Below are 9,570 nucleotides of genomic sequence, written 5' to 3'. Positions count from 1 at the left end.
CAGGAGGTTGGAAGTTGTTATCCTCTTGGGACTGAATACCAAAGGTGTCACCACCTCTATTGGAGCTAACGTAGCCCACAGTGATGGAGATGGGGTGCCATGAGTAAGGAGAGGGAGACACAAGGACAAGGCTTGAGGCCTCACACATGTGTTTTCTCCCAGCATCATTTTCTGGGATGTCCTTTCCCTGCCTGTTCACCCTCTTCTACCTGAGCAGTTTGACCCCAGTCTGTTGCAGCACCTTTTTCCATCAAAAGTGACTAAGGGCTTGCAGGATGTACTGGGGCTCCCCAGAGAACACCCTCGTCACCTGCTGCCCGTCGTGCCCTGCTGCCCCTTGCACTCTGTGTGGCTCTTGTGGCTCTCAAGTGTCTTCCCCCTTGCAGGGTCCCCACAGGAAAATCCCCAGTACATGGCAGAGACTCTATGTCATGGCACCAGGAGGAGTGGTCTGTTTCCTGGACAGCAGCCAACCTCTTCTGGCATGTCCGAAGAAGCAATTTCCACCTCCACCACCTACTCTGGCACATTTATGACCAATGTTGGACCCCTGAAGAAAGGTAGTGAAAAACTGGTGCGACCGTGTTGAATGGGTTCGGGACAGGGATAGCCACAAAACAGGGGAAGATGAAGGGATTTAGGGCTGTTTGGCTGTAGAGGGAGAAGAGAGAGGGAAGGACCCAAGTGACATCTCCAACCTCCGACACAGGAAGATGTTTCCAGTTGGTGCAAAGCTGCTCGTGCTGTGGGACTTGCTATCCCTCACTCTCTGGGCTGGTTTGGGGTCCAAATCTCCTCCATGCCCTACTGCTGCCCCCTTGCCCATCTCCTGCCCTTACAAAAGACAGAAAGGCAGGGGACAGTCACCCCCACAATGTAGCTGATGTCTGGAAAAGAGCTGTGCTGGACCCTGCCTCTGAGTGATGTGCTACCAGGAAGGGCAGTCAGAACAACCCCAGTGCTCTCTGCCAGGGCACTGCAGGGTAAACCCTATTACAGACATTGCAGCGTAAACCCTATTACATGCTCACCTGACATCTCCCTGGGTCTTGCAGCCATGAGGGTTAACCCACTGAATTTTCCCCCAGTACTCACAGCCCTGGGCCAGCCTTCCACCACATCCTCCTGAATGACTGTATTGTGCCAGGAACACCCCAAAACCGCAGTGCAGACCCCATTGGCTGCTGATGCCACCAGCACTGCTGGAACTGCCCAGGCAGAACAGCAACAGAAAGAAATGTGCAGCTGCGGCTCCTGCAGCCCTTTTCGCCTCGTGCTGCACCCACTTCTGAATGCTTGGGGCTTCACCACTGGCAGCATGCAGTTCCCTTGCCTTCTTCTCTTCATCCTTCCTGGGATGTGGGCAGACCCAGAGGGTAAGTGGCACACTCCTATCTGCTCCGTTCCCTCTACTGTGGGTCTGTACAGGGGTGGCAGGGGGTGAGGCCCAGGGAGATGAAGGTGCATGGGGAGATTATACCCGTCACTTAGGTGCAGCATCCAAAGGTGCCCTATCTCTGCCCACCCCCTCTGCTCCCATGTCCAGCTCTGGACTCACTGCCCTGCACCATCCTGACCAGACCAGTGCTGATAGCTCCAGCACAAGGGCCAAGGACTCCCAGGCAGGCTTGGGGTGATGGAGTGTCCCCAAACGTGCCTTTTTCCTCCTGGCCGTTCATGGGCACAGGTGGGAGGGTATCTTTTCCCCTCGTGGCTCAACAGTCCTGCACTGGGCTCTAACCGCTTAAGCAGGTCCTGGGCACTGCCCTGAGCATGTGGGATCATTTCTTTTGCCATTGAAAGGTTGCTGGATCCTTTGCATGCTTCTGCTATGGTTAAAGCTTTCTTTTGCAGCCACAAGGAGCCTCCAGCTTTGTTCCAGCCTGCATTTTCCATGCTGAGATCAGGTACTCATTGCACTCCAGGCAGGGGGGCTCTTACTGCCCCAATCCAGGCTTTACTTTGTGCCATTAGTTCTCAGGGTTTCATTCAGCATGACAGGAGTCACTGTGTGAGTGTTGGACTTGCTCTCCTGCCTCCTGTCACGATCCAGTTTCCCATGAGTGCTGCCCAGCAGCCCCCCCCCCACCACAAACCTAGGCAAAATTCTCCTCCCCCACTTCCCCCTTGAGAAGATTTCCTGCACTGTGAGCAGGTCTCTGCCGGACCTGGGTCCCCATGTGAACTGGTGGAACTGTTGTTCCCAGCCACAGACAAGAGCACCCCTGCTGTCCCCTCCACACAGCCAAGTGATAGCTCTCAGGTGGTCACATCAGGGTGGTGAAGGGGTAAAAAGGGAATTAGAGAAGAAGCCGAGAGAGAGGCTCATCAAGGCAGTGGAAGGAAATTGCAAATTAGTGAAAGCAGCTAGACAAGGGGATTTCCCCTGCCCTGCCCACCTTCCCCATCTCACTCTGCCCATCCCTGAGGACCCTGTGGGCCACTCCTCCTCCTGGGGCCTCCTGCCCTTCTCCTTCACCCTCGTGCTAATCAGCACAACCTTCTCTCCTCTGTCACCCCACAGGCTCTCAGAAACTCCACCTATTCCATAGCTGTACCTTCTACAATAGCAACTCGGTGGAACTTTCAGGCTGGGCCACCCTGGAGGACATCGTCTTTGCTGCCCTGCAGAACTACACCCGGGAAATCATTTACCTCCAACCATGGGTCTTCTCAGCCCTGCCCGCAGATGAGTGGGAAAACCTGCAAAATATGTTCAGGATCTATTTGTACAAGTACATTCTGATACTGCAGAACAAAGCTGGGCTGTACCAGATTCCCTGTGAGTACTGGGTGATCCTCCTTTTCTTACTTAAATGGCAGGGGAGGTACCATGATTAGGCAGTGGTTTTCCCAGGGTGAGGCTCATCCCCTGCACTTTGGGTGTGCTAATCACTGGGATTTCCACAAATGAGGGAAACTCGATTGCATAATTTCTGGTAGTGGAGGAATGAGTTCACACTCTCTGCCCCCTAGCAGTGCTGCAGGGTTGAGGCAGAGTGGCTCAAAAGCTGTGCAGAGGAAAAGGATCTGGGGGTGCTGATTGATGCACCTCAACATGAGCCGGCAGTGTACCCAGGTGGCCAAGAAGGCCAACAGCATCCTGGCTTGTATAAGGAATAGCGTAGCCAGCAGGCCCAGGGGGGTGATCGTCCCTTTGTACTCTGCTTTGGGGAGGCCGCACCACAAGTGCTGTGTTCAGTTCTGGGCCCTTTCACAACAACAAAGCCATCGAGGCACTGGAGAGTGTCCAGAGAAGGGTTACAAAGCTGGTGAAGGGTCTGGAGCACAAGTCATATGGGAACTGGGATTATTTAGGGTGGAGAAGAAGAGGCTCAGGGGAGAGCTTATTGCTCTCTACAACTGCTGAAAAGGAAGGTTTGGGGAGCTGGGGGTGGGCCTCTTCTCACAGGTAACTAGCGATAGGACCAGAGGGAATGGCCTCAAGTTGCTCCAGGGGAGGGTCAATTGGGAAACGAGGAGACATTTCTTCTCGGAAAGAGCAGTCAGGCATTGGAGACGGGTTGCCCAGGGTAGTGGTGGAGTCACCATCGCTGGGGTTGCTAAAGAAAAGCCTGGATGTTGTACTTAGGGATATGATTTAGTGGATAATATTGGTGTTTGGGGAATGGATGGACCAGATGATCTTGGAGGTCTTTTCCAATCTTAATGATTCTGTGATTCTATGATTCTGTAAGTTTGCTGATGTTATAAATGAGGTCTCAATTCAATCTGAATTTTGTAATATTTATAAAACAAATATTTCTAAAAGGTATAAAAGGCAAGTAAACAGCACTGGGTGTGCGTGGAGTCTACGCTCCACCAACACGCACACACGAACATCAAACATTCTAAATATACAGAACATTGCTTAACATACGAAACACAAGTATGCCTATACATGCGTACAATCAGGAAAGGTAACAAACAATCCTTTAAGTACCATGACATAACAGTCTCCATTTTCCATTCCTTTTCTTGATTACTAACAAGTCGCCATTTTCCACTCCTTTTCAACAAAAAGGCCTGCTTTAAGTTGTCAAGCAATTCGGACTTCAAGGCCTTATGTGTCCCGTTCTTCCCGGATCAAAGAAAAGCATATCCATTTCCTTGTGAAGGCCAAGAGGCCTGGGTCAAGAGGCACGTCCAGGTCAGCAGGGGGCGAAACAGCAAAGGCCTGAGATGGCTGTAGCAGCAGAGGGGCCGATGGCATAGCAGTCGGATCAGTAAAGGAGCCCGCAGCTCCCTCAATGTCTGGCAAACCACACGTTTCTGACTGTGGTCCCACAGGGCTCTTTAAGGCCTCAGAGACTGCTTGCCAGGTGCCGAGCAATCCCACTGCAACCTTGTCATTTTTAGTTGCAGTCCCACACCTTGACATTAATTTGGTCCCATGCTTCAGGATCATAAACTGTCCGATTGTTAACAAGGAGAATGAGCTGTAAGGTTACCAGGACAGTCTTTGTTCCTAAGGACGTATGATTCCCCATAATGCGCAACTGCTTTCCAGCGGGTCTGCTTCTCTCAGCTTGAGCTTCTCTCCAGCTCCAGTGCGCCTGTTTCCAGCGACTTTCTGCACGAGCTCCTCTGAGCGATTTGCTGAGTCTGGCCGAACCTATCTTCATGAGGCGATCAATGTGCCTGTTCCCATCCTGGTCTCCGTTCCGCTAGCCTGTTCCTTTTCATTCCTTCTTTCTGCTTCTTTTTGATGACATAACTTCATTACATCATGTTGCCTTTTTCTTCTTGAGGGCAGGCTCCCCTCTTATACCCTTCTCCACAGCAGTTCTTTTCAAAACAACTTTTCATTGGTCAAACAACTTTGCATAGAACAGCAACAGCAAACACCCAGAAACTTCCATGCCTTAACGGCCGGAGAACAAGAAACTGGAGACTGCATGGAGTCTCCTGAATCACCCTTCTTTGTTCCCTCTAAACTCTTTTACATTCCTGATGGCCTCGTCGTTAAGAGTCTAATGTTATCTCAACCATGGGGCTTTTCAACCCCCATGGCCACATTCCCAAATCTCCCCCTTCTTTATTAATATCAACCATTTTCTCGACACGAATTACCACTCCATATGTAACACTGAGGACAGGCACAAAGCTGTGAGTAGGAGCTGAGAGCCGCTGTCAGTCGCTTCCCTAACCAAGGGCTAGCAGGAGAGCAGGAGATAGGCCCTATCTTGGGGCAATGAGCCCCCTGAACCACCTGTCCTGCACCAGGATGTCCTGGTCCCTAACATAACCTTTAGAATCAGAGAATCAAAGAATCAGAAAATCCACAGTGGAAGTGGTAGTTGGAAGGCATCCACAAGCATCACTGAGTCCATCTTTGGCTGTGTCTCCACTTATGCCCTTATGCCAGGCCGCGTATTCTTCTCTGGTCACCCCAAATCCCACTAGCGAAGTCCTCCAAGGCTGTGGAGTATAAGGTCAACCCTCTCTGTTCTCCTTTGTGGGATGGGAAACAGAGCAAGTGCCTGGCTCTGCACGCCATTCCAATGCTGGTGTCCTATGGGCAGGGTGCAAGGCAGAGTGGCACCACCCCTGTTACCACAGCCACACGCCTGCACCCCATGTCCTGTCATGCTCCCAAGGTGGTGGTTCCCCCTTTGCTGTGCTCCTGACCCAGCTGCAGGAACAAGTGGCTTGAGGAGAACGGGCTCCAGGGCTCACAGGCAGGTTTCTCATTCAGAGCAGTTCCACCCAGCACAATGAGCAGTGACATGCGGGAATAATTTGGGGTGCAGAGGGAAGGGGGAAAGGCCTGTGCCCAAAGAAGGGAATGCTGAACTGCCATTTCAAGCTCTGGCTTCAGCTCAAGATGCACTCCTGATACCCACCCCCTCCTCCAGACCCTTTTGTGTTGCAGTGCAAGACCGGCTGTGAGCTGTACCCCAACGGCTCCTACACAAAATTCTACCATCTTGCCTACAATGCTCACAACTTCCTCAGCTTTGATGTGGACAGCAGCCACTGGAAGAGGTGGCAGGAGAGTGAGCTGGCAGTGCATATTGAGCAGGAGTTCAACAGCTTCACGGACTTTTCCGCAACACTGCAGTACCTCCTCAACTTCACCTGCATTGACCACATGAAGAGATTCATTGAATATGGCAGGGCGGCTCTGGAGAGACAAGGTGAGAACACCCAGACCCCAGTATGGCCCACTTCAAAGCTTCTCCACTGGGGCTCCCCTTACTCCTTCACTCTTGCCCCCCAGAGCCACCTGTGGCCACTGTCTTTGCCCACAAGCGCGACCCAGCTCAGCTCCTGCTAGTCTGTCGTGTCACTGGCTTCTACCCACGACCCATCAGTGTGGCCTGGTTGCGGGATGGCCAGGAGGTGCCGCCGGGCCCAGGACTCAACACCAGCACCATCCTGCCCAATGCTGACCTCACCTACCAGCTCCGCAGCACCCTCGTCGTAGCCCCCGGCGATGGGCACACTTATGCTTGCCGCGTGCGCCACTGCAGCCTGGGCACCCGCAGCCTCCTCATCCCCTGGGGTAAGTACCACCCACAGTGATGGGGTGTAGGCAGTGACCCAGAGCCCAGTACAGGAGACGGTGAGCCCAGCTCCAACAGCAACTCTGGCCGTGGCCATCTGTGCACTTGCAGCCCCACTGTCTCTTTTCTCCTTCAGGCAGCTCCAAGGTGGCCCTTGGCATTGGTGTTGCTGTTGTGGTGCTGCTCACTGTGGCTGCAGCCTTCATTGGGATCGTCTGGTACTACAGGCACAGGTGAGATCTCCTTGCCAGCCATGCTGCTTGGGGAAGGGGTTGAGAACTCTCAACTGGCCCTGCTTACTGCCATCTCTCCTGCAGGCGCTGAGAGCGTGGGATGAACCAGCCCCAGGGATACTCAGAGGCCATGCCAATCCCCTCAACTTCCTGGTAATAAACTGCTATTTTAAACCCTCGAGCCTGCAGTATCCCACTATGTGCTGTGACAAATACCAAGGAACACTTGGCACCACACAGCTCTGTCCCACCCTGGGTGGGCCAGGCAGAGACCTGGGGCAGTGCAGGGCCCACACTCCTCACCACTGGGAGAAATGAAGGGAAGCCTCCTGAGACCGACAGTGAGTACCCGGCCCTATGCCCCTGTCCCGGGGGGCACCAGGCTCCCCATAAAGTGGCAGGACTCCGTCAACACCAACCCAAGACAGAGGAGCAATGCCAGCATAGGGGGGCGGGTATCGCCTCCCCCTACCCCAACCCCTTCAGGAGCACATCAGCACCTCTGAACCAGGGCTTGGTCCCTGGGATCCAGGAACGTTGACAAATACGTTTGGTCCAGCACCCAGAAAGAGCCCAGACGTAAGGCTAGACAGTGGGATCAAGGTTCGCCTACCCAGTGGGATGTTCCAGTCAGAATCAATCTCCATGGTTTAGTCCCAGGGCAACAGTGGATGAAGAGGTCTATGCCACACGATGTGGGGAGTTCCAGGCACAAGTGGCAGTAGAGGACACGCCTGCCAGGGACAGAAAACATGGCCCATGACCAGGCAGGATGCCAACACACACTGGGGGCTGGCAAACAAAAGTTGGATAACTCAAGGTGATGGGGGGGGTTAACCCCAGCTGATGGGGAGGGTTGATGCTGCAAAATGGTCCCTTCATATCCCAAAGCACCCCTCTCCTGTCACCCTTCCCCATGTGTTCCCACCCTGTCCTGTGTCTCCAGTCTTGCCCCTGTGCCCCTTCTTCAACCTAGTGCTCCTATGCCATACCTGCCCCTTTTCCCTACCCCCAGTGTCCTTTTTCCTGCGCTGCACATTCCCAGCCCTGGCCATTTTTTCATCCCACAGTGTCCCTTTGCTGTCTCCCACATGACCCTAGGCTGTCCCTGCAGCTCCTTTCCTCTCCCCCTTGTCCTTTCTGCTGTGTACCCATGGCTTCACCCCATGGCACAAGGCTGAAATGGCCCTTGGACTCACCCGCCCCAGCACTGACAAAAATGAGAATAGAATAAAACCATTAGACTATTTATTATTCTCGTGAACATACAAAAGGAAGTAAGGAAACACAAGTAACTGGGTATGAGCGTGCTGTGATCCAGCCCACCCTGTAGCACAGCCACCTAGTCCCCTGGGGTTCAGGGGCTGTTTTAGGGGTGACTACTATCCTGGGAGAATGGAAATGCCTCAAGGCAATGGTGGTGCCAGGGTCGATGCTGCCCTACAGAGCCCTGCTCTGTCCTGCACTCATCCCTGCTTGGAGCCAGCATGGGGAGCCAGGGGGTTGGCACCCGTCGTGGTTTTACCCTGATGGGCAGCTGAACTCCACCACAACTGTTTTCTCACTCCTCCGCCTCAAAGACAAAAAAAAAAAAAAGAAAAAAAAAAAAAGGAAGAAAATACAATGGAAAAGGTTCAAGGGTGACATAAGGACAAGGAGATCACCCACCAATTATTGTCACAGGTAAAACAAACTTGGCAATAACATCGTTTATTGCCCAAAAGCAAACTAAAAACACCTTCCGTCCCCATCTAGCCTCTTCGACATCATCCCCCCAAGCAGGGCATGGGGGCTGCAATCAGTCTGCAGTGAGAGAGGGAGCTAAGAGAATCTTAGTAGACAGGATGCTGACGAATGAATACCTAGATTATTGTATTAAAAATAGATGTTGCTTAATGTCTTTGCTTACTACTGTGCAAATTAAGCAAAACAAGAAGTCTTGGGGCCCCTCACAGAGGGTGGTTCCTGACAAAAACAGGGAACCTGTCTCAAGAACCGTCTGAGACCAACCCTGTGGTTGGGACGAGAGCCAAGGAGCAGCTGAGTCTGCACAAAGGCAGGAGGTCAACTAGAGGTGATGAAGAGTTATCGGCCTTCATCCCGATGATCCCCAGCAACCACCACCAGGAGGCACTGCGCAAGTGCAGATGGGAGGAGTTTGTGGAAATGCCTTCTTGGAACTAATTTTAATATGAAGTAGGTATAGGTCACGCATATGTATAGGAGCATTGGGGAACTTCATGCATATGTAACTTGACTGCATATAACCAAGGCAAGTTGCCATGTTGTGGTGTGCACTTTGGTGGGACTTCCCCCCATGCAGTCCAGGCTGAATAAACATACCTACTTTACAAGCTGACTGATTGTGGAGGCCGTTTTCTGCATGCCAGTAACACTTCATTTCCACTGCCCCTTCACAGTTGTGCCCCTGCTCCAGCGTGGGGTCTCTCCCACGGGATGCTGTTCTGCCTAAACAGATCCTGCATAGGCTACCCACAGGGAATAGCTCTTCAAGAACTGTTCAGTATGTCTCCATACTATGGCGTCCATCCGTCAGGAGCAAACTGCTCCAACCTGGGTCCCCCATAGGAGGCAGTTCCTCCCAAATCATCTGCTCCTGTGTGGGCTCCTTTCCCCCGGCTGTAGCTCCGGCCCGAGGCCTGCTCCTGCGGGGGCTCTCCATGGGCCGCAGCCTCCTCCAGGCCACATCCACCTGCTCCACCCGGGGCTCCTCCACGGGCTGCAGCATGGAGATCTGCTCCATGTGGGACCCATGGGTGCAGGGGAACAGCCTGCTCCACCAGGGTCCTCTCCACAGGCCACAGAAC

At 53.0% G+C, this 9,570-nt stretch overlaps 1 protein-coding gene across 1 annotated transcript; it reads left to right on the top strand.

Annotated features, from left to right (window-relative positions):
- The first annotated feature begins 1,261 nt into the window (after nt 1-1,261).
- LOC311215428 (antigen-presenting glycoprotein CD1d-like) lies at nt 1,262-6,907 on the top strand. The gene is made up of 6 exons (XM_084296570.1): nt 1,262-1,376; nt 2,525-2,782; nt 5,859-6,140; nt 6,224-6,512; nt 6,650-6,742; nt 6,827-6,907. Exons 1-6 carry the CDS (start codon nt 1,319-1,321, stop codon nt 6,831-6,833), a joined length of 987 nt encoding a protein of 328 aa, XP_084152696.1. The 5' UTR covers nt 1,262-1,318; the 3' UTR covers nt 6,834-6,907.
- Nucleotides 6,908-9,570: the final 2,663 nt, after the last annotated feature.

The sequence above is a fragment of the Netta rufina genome (assembly GCF_964035555.1).
Source record: "Netta rufina genome assembly, chromosome: 16".
NCBI classification, from domain to species: Eukaryota; Metazoa; Chordata; class Aves; order Anseriformes; family Anatidae; genus Netta; species Netta rufina.
The sequence above is the reverse complement of the archived record's forward strand: the minus strand, read 5'-3'. Positions and strand labels throughout refer to the sequence as shown.